The sequence below is a fragment of the Schistocerca americana genome, chromosome 5 (genome assembly GCF_021461395.2).
Source record: "Schistocerca americana isolate TAMUIC-IGC-003095 chromosome 5, iqSchAmer2.1, whole genome shotgun sequence".
Classification (NCBI taxonomy): domain Eukaryota; kingdom Metazoa; phylum Arthropoda; class Insecta; order Orthoptera; family Acrididae; genus Schistocerca; species Schistocerca americana.
The window spans coordinates 481744938-481763457 of NC_060123.1; the positions used below are offsets into that span (position 1 = coordinate 481744938).

Genomic DNA, 18520 nt, shown 5'->3' on the forward strand with positions numbered 1-18520 from the left:
TTGGATTCAGGTATTGCTGCAACTTGCTTTCTTCCCATCCACACCTCTTCTCACCCACAAAAGAGGAGGAGGAGCAGAATAAGAAGAAGAAGAAGAAGCAGAAGCAGCAGCTTAAGTCTTGGGATGAGCCCCCCCTTCCCTCGACGTCCCAGGGCATGTGGCTCCCTACCTCTCAATCAGGGTCCGATCTTACATTCATGCATGTCATTCCGTCCTTACTGGTGACAGCCACTTATCGCCAATGCAACTCTAATGGTTATTATCGTCATCTTCCAGAATTGCATTCTCTTCTTCCTCTCTACTCTGTAGCTTCTGCTGTATTTCAAGACTCTCATTTTTTGGATACTCGTTCACCAACTCTTCACAGTTTCCAAGTCTTCTACTGGAACCGGGTCGGCCCTTTGCGAGCTTCCGGTGTTGTCTGTTCATTGGTCTGGCATGTATGTTATTAGTTCCCGGGTTCTTTGTACTGCACTGGAAGCGGCGGTCATTCAGATTCCTTTAGACTCTGCACTAACAGTATGTAATCATTATCTCCCCCAGACTGACCTCCTACTCTTACTGCTCTCCTTGCCCTCCTTAGACAGGTCTCACCCCCTCCCCCAGCCCTTCTTTCTCCTTGGGATTTTAACAATCATAAGCCTCTATGGGGTGATACTGAAACCACTGACCAGAGAAGGACTGTTGAAGACCTGCTGGCAGTGCTTAATCTCTGCCTCTTTTTAACACTGGAGCCCCATACACTTTAGCGTGGCACGCGGCACTTTCTCAGCCCTTGATCTTCCCATTCATAGCCCGGGATTCCTCCCCTCTGTACATGGGGAGTTCATGACGATTTATGCGACAGCAATCATCTTTTGACCATCTTATCTTTTCTCCAGCATCACTCTCCTGGATGCCCTCAGAGATGGGTCTTTACGAATGCGGATCAGGATGCCTTTTCCTTGGTTGTCATTCCAACGAGCTTCATAAATTGGGCAAGTCAATAACGCATTGTTCTACGTCTGGTCATTATGCTCTTTGTACAATTTGTTTTATGTCGTCAGTCTGAAGTGTTTTTCAACTGTGTGCATGATTGATCAATAAATGGCATATAATATAGTTTCTGTGATCACCTATATCGTGAATAAATTAAGATTCAGACCTGCTGATCAGATCATTACTTCTGTTCTTCATACTAGACTTCTCCTTTGTCTTCTGTGCTGGAGGATGAAAGAAAGTTGGAATTCTTATCATGTCTTTGTACTGACCAAGAAATTGTTTATTAAAGCTTCTTTATACTTTGACTGGTAACTTTCCTCAGATATCTGCAATACAGTCATATTGCAACTGCTCAAATTACAGATGTCTTGTCCCATTAGACTGTGCAATGTGAATGTAGTATGACAAAGCAAAACATCAGAGAAAATGAGTAATATCAAAATGACAGTGTTAAGACTCTTTCTGTTCTATGATGTTATTGTTATTGATATTGTGAACCCTATTCTTCCATGGCAGCAACACACCTCAGAGCTGCTATGTCTAAGAGCAAGTGGCCCACAGTGGGTGGAGACGCTAAATTCTTTGTCCCATCTTGTAGATATGTTGTACCCTTACCTCATACTAAGCTGTCTGAAACTTAAATATCAATAGAAAAATATTAAATACAATGATCATATTTTTGTTGTTTAGAAGGACAAGAGTGTAACCCATTATTATTCCTAGAATGATGTGTTACACGTAAAGTCTACTTCAGGTCACTCCAGATGGTTACTCGTAGGAATTTTACAGTAGTTACTGTTTCCAGTCATTTGTCACTGGTAGTGTAATGATACAGTAATAGATGTCTTTGCCTATTTATGTGCAGTACATCACACTCCGTAGTAATTTTCAATACGGCTCATGTCAGCTTATATGCCAGATTCTGGTGTGGTCCAATTCGAGGTAATGGTAGTGAACAACTGTAATGACATACCAGCTGATCGGTTTCCATAAAGGTATTTGTTGGTGCTACTACACTTTCAATTCTAGCAAGGATATAGGAGGTGAAAGAGATTTAATGAGTGTTATGTTACAAGCAGCAAACAAAGAGTGGAAATCAGGAGGATTAAACTTGAAAAACACCAGGAAGCAAGTGAATGGCGATCTCATTAAGACAGCTGCATTTATTTTCACCTTCAGTTGTCTATCATTGCCTAATTATTAAACAGCACTGTTTATTTATGTTAAAGTGACACCATACATGTCAAACCTTATGCACTATTCCTAGTTCTAGCACTATGTTCTCACCACCAGAGGCTTCCAAGAGATGTGTACAATGTAGAAAATGCAGCTGACCTACATACAAAGAAAGAAACGTATATAACATAACATCACTATTCTGTCTGAACTGTTTAGTCAGTCACACCACTTGAAGTTGTGACTGTGCATTATTCTTTGAGAAAAATAAATTATGAGAAATTAAGGTTTCAAGGTGAATATCATACTTTGAAGCAAAGAAGTCGTGCATGGCTCAGAAACTGCCTAATTGTTTGCATCAATGGCCACATCAGAGCAATGGTTACTGTTACACAAATTTTTTCTCTTCTCCCCAATCCTATTCAACACCTCCTCATTAGTTATGTGATCTACCCCTCTAATCTTCAGCATTCTTCTTTAGCACCACATTTCGAAAGCTTCTATTCTCTTCTTGTCTAAACTATTTATCGTCCATGTTTCACTTCCATACATGGCTACACTCCATACAAATACTTTCAGAAACGACTTCCTGACACTTAAATCTATACTCGATGTTAACAAATTTCTCTTCTTCAGAAACGCTTTCCTTCCCATTGCCAGTCTACATTTTATATCCTCTCTAATTCGACCATCATTAGTTATTTTGCTCCCCAAATAGCAAAACTCTTTTACTACTTTAAGTGTCTCATTTCCTAATCTAATACCCTCAGCACCACCCGACTTAATTCGACTACATTCCATTATCCTCGTTTTGCTTTTGTTGATGTTCATCTTACATCCTTCTTTCAAGACACTATCCATTCCGTTCAACTGCTCTTCCAAGTCCTTTGCTGTCTCTGACAGAATTACAATGTCATCGGCGAACCTCAAAGTTTTTATTTCTTCTCCATGGATTTTAATATCTACTCCGAATTTTTCGTTTGTTTCCTTCACTGCTTGCTCAATATACAGATTGAATAACATCGGGGAGAGGCTACAACCCTGTCTCACTCCCTTCCCAACCACTGCTTCCCTTTCATGCCCCTCAACTCTTATAACTGCCATTTGGTTTCTATGCAAATTGTAAATAACCTTTCTCTCCCTGTATTTTACCCCTGCCACCTTCAGAATTTGAAAGAGAGTATTCCAGTCAATATTGTCAAAAGCTTTCTCTAAGTCTACAAATGCTAGAAACGTAGGTTTGCCTTTCCTTAATCTTTCTTCTAAGATAAGTCGTAAGGTCAGTATTGCCTCACGTGTTCCAGTATTTCTACGGAATCCAAACTGATCTTCCCCGAGGTCGGCTTCTACTAGTTTTTCCATTCGTCTGTACAGAATTCGTGTTAGTACTTTGCAGCGGTGGCTTATTAAACTGATGGTTCGGTAATTTTCACATCTGTCAACACCTGCTTTCTTTGGGATTGGAATTATTATATTCTTCTTGAAGTCTGAGGGTATTTCGCCTGTTTCGTACATCTTGCTCACCAGATGGTAGAGTTTTGTCAGGACTGGTTCTCCCAAGGCCGTCAGTAGTTCCAATGGAATTTTGTCTACTTCAGGGGCCTTGTTTCGACTCAGGTCCTTCAGTGCTCTGTCAAACTCTTCACGCAGTATCGTATCTCCCATTTCATCTTCATCTACATCCTCTTCCATTTCCATAATATTGTCCTCAAGTGCATCGCCCTTGTATAGACCCTCTATATACTCCTTCCACCTTCCTGCTTTCCTTTCTTTGCTTAGAACTGGGTTTCCATCTGAGCTCTTGATGTTCATACATGTGGTTCTCTAATCTCCAAAGGTCTCTTTAATTTTCCTGTAGGCAGTATCTATCTTACCCCTAGTGAGATAAACCTCTACATCCTTACATTTGTCCTCTAGCCATTCCTGCTTAGCCATTTTGCACTTCCTGTCGATCTCATTTTTGAGACGTTTGTATTCCTTCTTGCCTGCTTCATTTACTGCATTTTTATATTTTCTCCTTTCATCAGTTAAATTCAATATTTCTCCTGTTACCCAAGGATTTCTACTAGCCCTCGTCTTTTTACCTACTTGATCCTCTGCTGCCTTCACTACTTCATCCCTCAAAGCTACCCATTCTTCTTCTACTGTATTTCTTTCCCCCATTCCTACCATTTGTTCCCTTACACTCTCCCTGAAATTCTGTACAACCTCTGGTTTAGTCAGTTATCCAGGTCCCATCTCGTTAAATTCCCACCTTTTTGCAGTTTCTTCAGTTTTAATCTACAGTTCATAACCAATAGATTGTGGTCAGAGTCCACATCTGCCCCTGGAAATGTCTTACAATAAAAGATCTGTCTGCAATTATTCCACTTGGAGCTGCCAGTGGTAGCAGTCATGTGCGTGATTTGTGCTTGCTTGTGTGAATGAGTGTGTGGTTTCTTTGCTGAAGAAGGCTTTGGCCAAAAGCTATAACACGTAACAGTCTTTTCATTGCGCCTGTCTGCAGCTTAAAAGGGTCATTTTTACGGTTAGTAGCAATCTATCCTTTTCCTAATATTAACATTCCAACCAGGAGTTTCGATTGTTCAATTGAATAGGATAGTTTTACTAATCTCTTCAGTTTCCCCACCCATTGCTTGTCTGTGGAGATTTTCTCTACACTGTGGCTAAGGGCTCCTCTTCCATGTGCCCCAGGATTTGAGCTGTTGAGAGTCTTTTCTTGGTAGAAGAATTTTGTGTTCTGAACATGCGACACAGTGCACTCTACAGGATCATCCTGCACCACTCTTTTATTACGCTCTTGTGCATCCACACACGCAACGCATTGGGAAGTGGTTGACAGTTGGCACTGCAGTCGGCACTCCCCAATAAGTACAAATCTGCCAGAAATAGCAGTGCCTGAAAGAAAGCCACCCAGATGGATACATACACTCAGCAAGGCAAACTAGACACTTTAAATCCAGCTGGCTGTGTAGTTTCCTTTTGTTGGCTGGCACTCATCACAAGTATAATTCACTGCAGTCTCAAATTCTTCGTGGCTAAGAATACAAACAGCTCCTTGTTGGAGAGAGAAATGTCTCTGTACGAAGAAGGAAACATTGTCCAGACCATGGCAGAATACTATGTTCTAACTATTACTACCATCAGTGGGGATCCAACCTCCTTCTGAAAGTGAGCAGTCACTAAGAGAAGTAGTTGGGATTTCAGTTCTGCAAATGTCTGTAACCAGCCCATTATCATGTGGGGCATGGATTCATCATTGCCTGAAGGAGGTGACACTTCACCAGGCCACGATAATATTCACAACTGTGTGTTGTGGCATCTTGCTCCAGTGGTAGTGAATTTCCATAACATCATTTATAAAGCAGAACAGTTCTCAGGCTATAGAAAGCAGAACAGTTCTCAGGCTTTAGAAAGCAGAACAGTTCTCAGGCTCTTGGAAGGCAGCAGTTTTAATACCTACATGAAACCAAGGAAAGACTGTGTGTCCAGGTAGTTACAGTGTTGCTCTCACCAACTAAATGAGAAAAGGTCTCAGAAGCCAGACAACTCCTCAGTAATTTTCAGTGTGCATCAGGGGATATCACTCCACTGTCGATAACTGATACTGCTGTAGGCAGTTGTACAACAGTATTTCCTATGCAGGCATCACCCCATACATAATCTCTTCCTTCTGGAAAAGGCCTATGATACTACTATGAGTCATAGTATCCTCCAACATCTCCACACTGGGGGACTTCTTTGCTCATCTTTATCTAGCCATTCCTTTCCTAAGTTTATTTTAAATATGTATTTGGTGATGTCCTGACAATTGTTTTGTACAAGAGAATAATATCTCTCAAAGTAACTTTCTAATTCTGTAATTAGTTCAATATTAACAGTAACTTTCATGATCTGAGAATGGGGAATATCATTTTTATGAATCCCTGAGATCTCTGGGCCATTTGGTGATAACTTAACTAGACGTCCAACCTAAGGAATCTGAAAGTTCATTTCTCAAAGCTTTCAACCCTTGAAGAAATGTTAGCCACAAGACGTGGGATGCGAGTGCGACATGTCTGACCCCCTTTTACAGTTTTCCTGTGCTCCCAGTGTGATTATCATTGCACATTGTATTGTTTTGATCATTCATTCTACCCGGAGATCCAGGTTTTTTTTTTTTTTTTTTTGTGGGGGGGGGGGGGGGGGGGTACACCAGCCTCCATACTCTATTCTTTGTGTTGATGTTGGAAACTTGCCACTTTCCAGTCATGCTGTATGTAATCATATTCTAACAAACATATATAATGGAGCAGTAGTTTAACAAGTGTTTGGGAACAATAAGGCCATTTCGAATTTGTGCAAAGAACTATATTTTAGAATATGATGTGACAGATATTTGTGCCAGTGTGTCAAAATCACCGTATTGGCTGCTTACAGAGTCCAAAGATTTGACAGCTTTTAAGAGAGAAAGCACTGCAAATGTCATTTTCAAAACTTTCTACCAAAAGAGGCAGGGATGATACGTAGCAGTTAATTCAGAAATAAGAAAAGTTAACCAGATAATAAAACAAAGCTATCCAAAGCCATTGACATACAGTCGCAAGAAGTCCAGATCAAATCTGTACTGAAACTAGGTCATTGCACTGTATACTGCTATGATTGACGATAGGTTTCACAGAATAACAGCAAATGAAGGGTTCTTATGTAGCCCAATCATTTATACAGTGCTGTTGACAGGATTGTGTCATTGTCTTGTAATGCCGCTTGTAAGATGGAGTGGGGTTCTTCTGTTTGACAGTAAGTTTGTCTCTGACATGCTGTCGTGGTTGGTATGTGGCGATACAAAACTTTTGATAATATTTTCGAGTAACACCACAGCTTTATCAATTCAGAGGGGCTCTCTTCGCTGGGCAATCATTTTTGCTAGCCATCGTCTTCAGGATCCACCTGCTAGGTAAATTTATAGTGTACGTGCAGACTTTTATGTTGTCCTGTAGGCAATAGAGGAGATGAGACATGCTTGAGAAAAGATTTTTCTCATTTTCTGTGATTCTCTCGGTGGCTTCCAAGCAATTCATCAGATTTAACTCAGGGAGAAAGTAATACAGATGCTCGTAGACGTTTCCTCCTTCAGAAGTGGATAGGTACCAGGACATTCCTGGATGCAGTGAGTGAAAAAGCTGATGTAGTGGCCAAGGAAAGGTAGAAAGTGCCAAAATTGTGCCGCTACCCTGCAAAATATTGCCACACTGTTACATCACAAGGTCACATGTCAACAGGAGGACAAGATGGTACTGACCATTCCTATTCAGCATTTTGTCCTCTGACCCATGGCTACGTACTTTGGAAAAAGGGCTCACAAACATGTTATGCTTTTGGCATACAAGTTTTAGTACACCAGTTTTAACAGTTGTGTACTACAGGGTGATTCAAAAAGAATACCACAACTTTAGGAATTTAAAACTCTGCAACGACGAAAGGCAGAGCTAAGCACTATCTGTCGGCGAATTAAGGGAGCTATAAAGTTTCATTTAGTTGTACATTTGTTCGCCATTTCAGCCAATAAAGTTTTTGGTCCCTTTTTCTTCGAAGGTGCTACTGTAACTGGACTACAGTATCTGGAGATGTTAGAGAATTGGCTGTTCCCTCAGCTCGAACAAGAAGCACAACAATTCATATTTCAGCAGGATGGAGCGCCACCACATTGGCACTTATCTGTCCGTAACTACCTGAACGTCAACTACCCGAGGCGATGGATCGGCCGCCAGGCAGCCCGTGACAGAGCACTTCATCACTGGCCTCCAAGAAGCCCTGATCTTACCCCCTGCAATTTTTTCTTATGGGGGTATGTTAAGGATATGGTGTTTCGGCCACCTCTCCCAGCCACCATTGATGATTTGAAACGAGAAATAACAGCAGCTATCCAAACTGTTACGCCTGATATGCTACAGAGAGTGTGGAACGAGTTGGAGTATCGGGTTGATATTGCTCGTGTGTCTGGAGGGGGCCATACTGAACATCTCTGAACTTGTTTTTGAGTGAAAAAAAAAACCTTTTTAAATACTCTTTGTAATGATGCATAACAGAAGGTTATATTATGTTTCTTTCATTAAATACACATTTTTAAAGTTGTGGTATTCTTTTTGAATCACCCTGTATATACCAGTGAGAGGACAACAGTAAATTTAGGTAGAGACTTGCTTCAACTTTAGTTAATGACAAGATGAATTTCGTAGGAGTTTTACAATTTTGGCTGAACTCCCAACTTGCTTTCTCTTGTCAGATTTAACTTTGTTCACCTGAGATAGTTGCATAATTTAGGCTTAACTTGCCACTTTTTCCGGTTTCTTGATCTCTATTTTCTTCCTGTCAGTGAAAGAGTGAACTTATCCAACTTTCCAGCGTTCAATTTTATTACTGCTTTTTGGTTGGAAGATCTTTTCTTGCATCAAAGAACATCAAAAGGTAACACTTGTTGCAAACACTGCTTATATCATTAAATTGCCAATATTTGTAATAATGTTAAAATAATAAAATTTATATGTTTAAATTTATATTAATTAGTTATTTTTTATTGTAGGGCACACTGAAAGGATTGCTGCCAGACCAGCTGGAAAAGCTTGATTGCCAGATTATTCTTGGAAATACTTACCATCTTGGTACAAGACCGGTAATTAGCACTAGTCTACAGTTATTTAATAAAACACAACTTGTCAGTTAAAACCCTTTTGAATACAAGTACTCTAAGCGGGTGGAAATATAGCAAAATTATGATCATATTTTGATATAGGCTTAGCAGAAATTTATTAGGTGGAAAACATTACACTTGATTAAATATGTCACTATTGAGTTCAGGTGAAGCATGAAATTTTAGCTCAAATATAGAATTCCAGCGTACTGAATCGAATCAGATTGGTTTCAGAGCTGCACCAGCTGTCAAATGTGACATTTTTATAACAGCATGTTTTGGGACTGTGTTATCCATTGTCAAGTGCTATGAGACAAGGAAAGGAATCAGTACATCACAATATGCACATACTGACGACCATATCAAATTATTTACATTGTCCAAAAACAAAGATGATGAGACTTACCAAACAAAAGCGCTGGCAGGTCGATAGACACACATACAAACACAAACATACACACAAAATTCAAGCTTTCACAACAAACGGTTGCTTCATCAGGAAAGAGGGAAGGAGAGGGAAAGACGAAAGGATGTGGGTTTTAAGGGAGAGGGTAAGGAGTCATTCCAATCCCGGGAGCGGAAAGACTTACCTTAGGGGGAAAAAAGGACAGGTATACACTCACGCGCGCGCACACACACACACACACACACACACACACACACACACACACACACACACACACACACACACACACACACAAGCAGACATTTGTAAAGGCAAAGAGTTTGGGCAGAGATGTCAGTCGAGGCGGAAGTAAAGAGGCAAAGATGTTGTTGAAAGACAGGTGAGGTATGAGTGGCGGCAACTTGAAATTAGCAGAGGTTGAGGCCTGGCAGATAACGAGAAGAGAGGATATACTGAAGGGCAAGTTCCCATCTCCGGAGTTCTGACAGGTTGGTGTTAGTGGGAAGTATCCAAAAGCAAAAACCCAGCAGCAAACATGCATTGTCAAAAATAAATGTCTTCCTAGAACGTCTCATGTTGCATGTTATATTCTCAAGGCATAGTTGCAAACTTAAAGACAGCCACTTTCACCTGCCAGAGCTAGTTCTTTCCTCCAATGCATATGTCACAGTCCCCAGCGATGTTATTGTCTATTATAAAATCTATGATTGTCATATGTCAGATCCTATTAATTCTAAAAACCAATACTACACCTATGTTGCAACGTGTGCATCCATATAGAATGATCATCAGAAAACATTAAATCTAAAGCTGCTATTGGAGGCTGCTTCCTAAGAGGGACATCACTAAAATGGGCCCAGTAATAACCCTTGGATACTTCTGTATTCTCATTTAACACGCTGACGCATTCATTTTTACAGTACAAAATACTTTCACTTCCTCTAAACTTGACAACCACCATCCTTTTTCCTCAAAGTGCAATACCGTTATGCTGTCTGTGATGTTACCCAATGAATGCTGCTTATTCTTGAGGTGCTTCGCCACTGACAGGGAGCTACTCTCTTCATTATTGTGCTTTTCCCCAAACATTAGTACTGTAAAGCACCTGCTTGCTCTGCCGGATCACATGTCCACAAATAGATCCAGTTGTAACCTGGTGCTGCCAGGGTAGTTAAGCAAGTGCCGAGCTGTGCCAGGGTAGTTCATTTTTTGTAGTCCTCTGGGCCTGGTACTGACCACGGTAATGGTCCATCAGTCAGAGCTCTCGCAAAGGAAATCATTAGAATCTCCAGTGCCTTACTACCGCCAATTGCCGCAGCAATGTGGAAGTGCCAATGACTACCTCAAGTATTGCCAGAAAGTGGCCTCCAAACCAGAGACTGCAGTCGAGTTTTGTATTGGCTGTCACCATTACTGTGTGTTGCAACTTTTCAACTCCAAAGTGTACTCAGTCTTTGTCAGTTGTTCGGGCCATCTTCCCAATTATGGACTTGCATCAGTCAAGTGATAACTTAAACTTTACCATGAATAATTCTTGTAAAAACTAACTCCAAGAAGGAGCTCTTGGTTTGTGTGTTCTTTAGTAAACTGGTGTTCTCATTGCAGCTCCACAGGTGTGGGACATTCGCATTCGCTTCTGTAAGGTATTGTTACTGGGACATAACAGTTGTTTGGATGAACAAGCCTACTGCTCACCCTAATATTTTATTGCAGTTTAGTTTCCTACTCATTAATTTTTTGTTGCAAACTAACTGTGATGTGCAAGCAACTAAAGCATGACGTACACTTTCAAGATAATTTGCATTTGCAAAACATTTACAGTGCTGCAAAGATTTCATAAAATCCAGATGGTGTCTCAGGTATGGTTTGAGAAAAGTACAGTACAGTAACATATAAAATAAATTTTATGCGGAAATTAAGCAATAGACGCTGTTGTTACTCCAATAACTTCAGACATAGTAACACACAGTAGTGAAATGCAAAAGTCAGATTTGAATAGAGATAAGAACTAATGTATGTGACACGTTACTTCCTTTATAAAAATTACAACTATTTCTTTATTATTAACATGTTGACTGCTGTGTGGCTACCAGTGGTCAAAGCAGGCAGCTCTGCTGTGCTGGCAGCATCCTAAGGCACTCAGCGTGTCCAAGTTATTTCATTGTTTTAGGATATACTAGTCTAGTGTGTTTTGCATTCACCAGTTGCAGAGAGAGTCTAGTAAAAATAGGAAAGTTTGTAAACTTTTGAAGCATATTTGCCACAAAAAATTTGGCATTGTTATGGAGAGCAATTGCTCAAGAAAATTTCAGGTTTCTTTCCAAGTGCAGTCACCAAAGTCCACAGCTGCTTTTTTTCCCTTTTTATGTTATTTGAGTGCTGTATTTCATACAGAAAATGTACAGCAAATTAGTGGCACAGCATGCAGCTGAACCTAACACATCTGATTTCAACGACTGCTTCACTACCTGAGCCATCTGGATCCTTCCCTCCACCACCAGCTTTTCTGAACTGTGCAGATGGGTGATATCCTTACAATACATTTTCTGCTCCTGCCATTATCCCGACCTCAACTTATGGTAACATACTGTCCCCAACCCCCATCGCACTGTCCTATCATCTCCTCCCCATTCTCATCTTCCACCCTGTTTATTTGCAGCCCTCTGCCAATGCATCCACCCGTCTTTCCTCACTGCTCTCCATTTTTCTTCCTTTTTTTCCCCCTGCTCCACAACTTCCTGACACTGCGCCTCGTCCCTGCACACTCCACCAGACAGCATTCTTTTCTCTCTCTCTCTCCACCCATACACTATTATCCCTCCCCTTCCCCCCCTCCCCCATATTTTGTCTGCAACTTGACATGTCTTCTTTATGGTAAGTAGCAGTTTGTCTTTTCCTACATTGTTGATATTCCTATCTGGAGTTTTCATTGTTTGAAATTTGTGGGAGAAGAATGTATGATATACATTACAATAAATACTGCATGCACAGAGGCATTCAATCAATCCTTCTTCCTGCACTTCATATGCGAATGGAACAGAAAGAAACCCTAATAACTGGTACAGTGAGTTGTTCCTTCTGCCTTGCACATCACAGTGGTTTGCAGAGTATAGATGTAGATGTAGATGGTAGTGTTGCCCATATTTAGGCTAAATGAGTTTGAAATCATTCCAGGTGTATCAGATTTTTATCATTTTTTGCCAAATCATTCTTGCAAACAGTTGAATAATGTTGATGACTCCTTCACTCCTTTATATCCAAACAATATTAGTTCCATCTCTAGTACATTTCTGGAAATAAAGTACTACATTGAAGTAAATGGAAAGTATATGATGCTCAACTTTTTGTGTGTATTGTGTTGCTATTGTTTTCTTAATCTAAAAACACATTTCATGTTAAATTATAATAATCATGTCTACTACAAACACTCAGATATAAAGACCTTCATACTGTTGTTATAGGGATTTGACTTTGATCCACTTTATTTACAAAAGCATTAACTACATATTTGCAGAAACTTATTTGTCTGTTCTGCATTTTACTAAAGAAGTATTCCCCCACAATTTGGGATATGGTAGTAGCCACCGCTCTTTTTGTCAGTTGTTTTGTGTCTTGTTATATGTGTGTCCTTATTGTTTCACAGGGTCCAGATGTTATTAAAAAAGCAGGAGGCCTGCATAAATTTATGGGCTGGAAGAGGGCCTTGTTGACAGATTCTGGTGGATTCCAGATGGTCTCACTGTTGAAACTTGCTGAAATAACTGAAGAAGGCGTAAAATTCAGGTCTCCATACAATGGTTGGTATCTTCAGTAATAGTTTCTAGTGAAAGATTGTCAGTAAAATGTGAAACTATCTGTTTATCCAGTAGCAGTTACAGAGGAAAATATTTGTATTTAACATTTACTAATCATAGCAACAAAAGTATTACAAAGATTGAACTGAAAAAACTCTTAGAAACAGTTCTTTGTATGTGCTTTTTCTTGAACATTAATAGAGAGGGTACAGAGAGAAGAAGTTACAAGCCCTGTGTTGCTACAGGAACACTTCATATTGAGCATCTACTTAAATTTTTCTGATCGATAGTAATCATACTTTTTCTGAGAACTCATAGGTTGGACCCAATAGATAGTGCCCAATGGGTGGTGCCCATGAAGATCAGGGAAAGCCTCATCACTCATTTGAAACTGAATGCATGACTTGCCATTCACTACTGGCTACCACTGTGGATCTGTGCTCAGTATGATAGCTGAAGGTAAAACAAAACAGTACTGGTCCAGAGTCATTCGACTCTACCAATCCATAACTGGGAATCCAAGTGATCATGACAAAATACACAAAGATAATGTGTTCAGAGCAGCAAATTTTCCTCTCGCTGATGTCTTTTTTTAATCCCAATTTCTGTACTGCATCATTCTACTTCATGCAGGGTCTGTTCTAAAAATTCATTTATTTAGTTACTTGCCAATTCCTCATGCCTTCGCCTGCATATACTTTCAGCACATATATTAACAGCACTCCTCCTCATCCTCCTCCTCCTCCTCTTTGAGTCTACCTCTTCCTCCCTCTGTCCACACATCCTCCTACCTCTGTCAGTCTATCCCCTCCTCCCTACTCTCTCTCTCTCTCTCTCTCTCTCTCTCTCTCTCTCTCTCTCTCTCTCTCTCTCTCTCTCTCTCTCTCTCCCCCCCCCCTGTCTCTCCCCCCCTCTCACACTGTTTTTTCATCTCTGCCTCTCCCTCTCTTTGATCTTATCCCCCCCCCCCCCTCTCTCTCTCTCTCTCTCTCTCTCTCTCTCTCTCTCTCTCTCTCTCTCTCTCTCTCTCTCACTATACCCTCCTCTCCCTCTTAGTTTTCAACCTGCCCACTACCCCTCTACACCTTCCTTCCCTCCCTTTGTCCATTTCCTCGCCCATCTCGCTCAGTCCATCCACTCCTCTGTCCGTCTAAACCTGTCCCCAGCCATGATCATCAGCATGAGTAGCCTCTGCAACACAGTTCAGTAAAGCAGTCTGATACTGTTCCCACAACACAACTGTCATGCAGAACAGGCTACTCATCTGGGGCTTAAAATTATTCATTTGCCCCCTGACATACAGGCTACCATGCAAAGCAGGCTGACAGTACTACAACTCGCATGTCATGAAGGTCAGCGTGTGTGTCAGGATGGAAAACTGTTTCTTGCCCCAGACATGTAGGTTGCCCTGTAAAGCAGGTTGATTTGTTAGGCCAATACTGTTCCCGCACAACATGCATGTCATGCAGAGTAGCCTATGAGCCAGGGACTGGAAAAACTATGCTTTTGCCCGTATCCCCATTCCTATTGGCAGCAGGGGATTATAAATCCCACAGTGCTGATTCTCATTAGGCCTGCTGTTTCTGTTCCAAATTTAGTTGAAATTGAATCAAGGGTTTGGGAAGACACACACACACACGCATACACACACACAGAGAGATGTAAAGGCAAGATTAAAAATACAGTCTACAACAATTTTTGTCTTTGTTACTGAGTTCGTTTTTTGAATTTATGATGTTATTTCGTTATTTGTTTTCCTGCATACTGTACCATACTTCATCATGTATTTGTGCATTACTATGAAACGTGCAACCAGAATGCTGAAATTGCCATCAAATGGACCATCGATATGTCCTCACTCATATGCTGTGCATAATGCCATTATGGAGATGAGAAAAACAACCCTTAGGTGATACTACAATATGCAGCGATTGATATATGTAAACATGTACAGACCAACACATATGGCACATCTGTCTGCAAGATACTGTTCATCCGTGAGTAAGAACAAAGAGAATGGCAAGCCAGCATTCCTTTTTCAGTATCAATTATATTAAAAATGTAAGAAGTTATATAATTCATACAATAAGACTAGAGTATCCTTAATTTGGCACTTTGGTTGTATGTATTTTGTGGTAATGTAAAGTGAAATGGTAGTTCTTGCATACAGTCATGGGTACTCACAACATCAAATATTTGGTTGTTTCATTGAAGTCTGTGAATTGCACTAAGGTGGTTCAGGTAATTTTAATGTCATTCTTAGTGTATGGGTTGTATTTTCTTAATTCATGTTTTAATTTTTTAGGGTTTTGCAGAACCACTTGAAATTGTATATAGGTCAAAATCCACAGTGGAATAAATTGAGTGTCGTACCACTGACAGTCGCCTGGTGAAAACGTTGCAATTTCACAAGTACAATATGACTGTCACCAACCAAAGTGAAAATATTTCCATCACCCTTTCAGGAGCTACACTCATTTATTGGCTACTTTTAGTGATTCTTACAAGATCAGTTATCCGCATGGACTGACCACATAGAATTTATCATTCTCTCTTCAATATCTTCATTTGTTTTTGTTGTTACTTCAGATTTCCCTGTTCATTCTGTCATGTTTTTAAAACTCTTGAAAGAATATTCTTCATAAACAATGGTGAGAATTACTTGCCTAACATGTCTTCACCTTCTTCTTTTGTACTACACAAAAATGCTGAGAATTAACCTGGGTAGATCAGATAACCAATAAGGATGTACTGAATAAAATTGTGGGAAAAAAAAAGAAACTCGTGGCACAACCTCACTAAAAGAAAATATAAGTTTATAGAATACAAGCTGAATCATCAAGAAGTAGTTAATTTGGTGATGTATGGAAATGCGGGAAGGAGGGATAAACATTTTAGAGGGAGACCAGTGTTGGAATAGAGTAATAGGCTTAAAACTTGTGTAGGTTGCATTAGTTATTCAAAGATAAAGAGATTTTCACAGAATAGACTAAGAACTGTATCAAACCAGCCTTTGGACTGAAAAATACAACACCAAATAACAGTAAAATATGTCCAGTGCGGCTGTTTATAATCACTGAATATCATTCCTAACATACTCGCTCCTTTTTATCTGTTGGTTTTGAGTTTTTAAAATTGCTTTGAGTATGACTTGCTTTTTGATTTAGCTGCTTCTCTGCTACATCTAATTTGCATTTGTTGACGAAATTATTTAATTGGATAGGAAAAAAAGTACTTACCGAGTGGGGGAAGAACACACACATGAAAGACAGTTGTAAGTGGTAAGCTTTCGGAGCCATTGGCTCCTTCTTCAGGCAGAAGGGTTGAAGGTGAAGGAAGAAGGGTGAAGGAAAAGGACTGAAGAGGTCTAGGAAAAGGGGTACATTTCGGGAAAGTCACCCAGAACTGCTGGTCAGGAGAGACTTACCATGTGGGATAAGCAGGAAAGACTGATTGTTGGGGACCATCTGGTAGCAGAATACATGAGGCGTGATCAAAAAGTAATGGAAATTTTTGTTTTCCTTAAAGAATATTTCTTTATTTATTAAAATCAACTGTGTCCCCTTCATAGTAATCCCCCTCAGATATAACACACTTTTGCCAGCACTTTCTCCAATCTTGGAAGCATTTCTGAATGTTATTTTTTGTTATGGAGTTCATCTCCTTCAGTGATTCTGTTTTTATCTCATATATATCTGGTAAATACGATGACTGAGGCAACATAATCACTTTGTTTTTTGCCAAAAAATCATGAACAAGTACTGAGATGAGATGTGAGCAGGAACATTAACACGATGTAATTTCTACTAGTGGTTTTGCCACAATTCTGATCGCTTTCTGCAGATTACTTCACACAAACAGTGGATAACTTCCAGGTAGTATTCCTTGTTGATCATACAACCATAAGGCAGGAACTCGTGATGCACTATCCCATTGTAATTGAAGAAAACAGCGAGAAGAACCTTCACATGTGATTGACTTGACATTAAACCCCCCCATCTTCACCCTTCAGGCAGTTTCCGTAGGGAGAGGTTCTGGATCGTTGTCAACGTCACTCAGCAATTCCTGAGCGATGTCTGCGCAACATCATTCATGGTCAAAACATCTGAAAACATCGCATGGCATGAGCCAAAGGATATGCCAGCATCATCAGCATAGTAACCAAAACAAACCGCAGGAACGCCTTGGGCTGCGGGATCGGAGCCGCCAGGTGGGCAAGCTGCCGGCGCTGGAGCACACACCACCGGGTAAACACAAGGACGAGTTGGACGACAGACCAACGACAACCGACAACAACAGACAACGACCGACTATGACCGACACAACAAGGAAGAGATAAACAACGGAGGCTTGTAGAAACCACAACACCAAACACCAACAGTAAATCCACTCGGAACCAGAGCCAGGCAAATGTCAACAACGAGCACCAATCAGAAAGCAGTACCGCCGAGATATAGACGCAATAGAGAGTGAGTACCAGACTTGCTGGACTAGGGCAGAGCGGGTCCCTATATACAAAACCGGAGGGAGCGGCTATTGGCCGCGGTCTGCACGTGGTGTAGCGGTGACGCCCTCGCTGTGCGGAAGAGCGGGCGCAGAGCCCTCTATGGGCTTGCCACGTCCATTTGTTCTGGTGCGTGTTCAACTTCCGCGGCAGGAGGTACTAGAATCAGCAACCTTGCTGATGGTGATTCAGCACTAAATATTCAAAACAGCTGAAAATGCAAATATGTGTACCAACAAGTAAAAAAAAAAAATAGTAAATTGACTTATGAAGCCTGCAAAACTAAAAAATTACCATTATTTTTTTTGTACCATACCTCTTACACTTCTATCATACCTCGTAAACCTGAGCACAACATACTTGACTTCAATCGTTACTTCACAACAAACGCCATCTCGATCCTCCATCCCATTCCATTCCACCTCACCCCACCACAAATACTATCTTCTCTGACTGATGTAGATGGGAATTGTGCTTCGGATCCCACAATCTTCCTTTCTTCCATCTCTGCTAGCTTCTGTCTTACATCCATCTCCATCCATCACCTTGTGCAGCCCAAGTTACAGCATTACTCCACACCCAAAGTGTCTTCTCAGTTGTCTCCCTCTTCCTCTGTCCCCTGCACCCCACTCAGTCATATTCTTCATTTGATTGTGTACCACGTGCATCGTCACTTGCCTGCACCAAGGTGGCATAGCCGGCACTACATTCTTATCCCGTAATCTGTTGCCCTTCTGTTCCAGCTGTCAGCCACCTCCAGGATAAATCATATTAATGTTGAGTAAGACCACCTGTAGTCATGATAATGGCCTCAACTTAACAAGGAAGAGAATCAGTGTCCACAAGTTTCTTCGGGTACATTATAGCCAGTTGAAACATTTCATTGATGATGAGGTCCTGTAGAGCAATCAAATTGTTGGTAATGTTGAGTGCTGAGTTTCATCCACTGTTCCAAATAGTTCCAAACATTTTCTATAGTTTTAAGATTG

General features: G+C 40.7%; 1 protein-coding gene across 1 annotated transcript in view; it reads left to right on the plus strand.

Moving 5' to 3' along the window:
• The window catches only part of LOC124615462 (queuine tRNA-ribosyltransferase catalytic subunit), a 61763-nt gene that overhangs the window by 5661 nt on the left and 37582 nt on the right, over positions 1-18520 (plus strand). Inside the window, exons 2-3 of the mRNA XM_047143369.1 lie at positions 8720-8809; positions 12877-13030. Of these exons, the coding sequence (XP_046999325.1) occupies positions 8720-8809; positions 12877-13030 (244 nt within the window). The remainder of the gene's footprint in view (positions 1-8719; positions 8810-12876; positions 13031-18520) is intronic.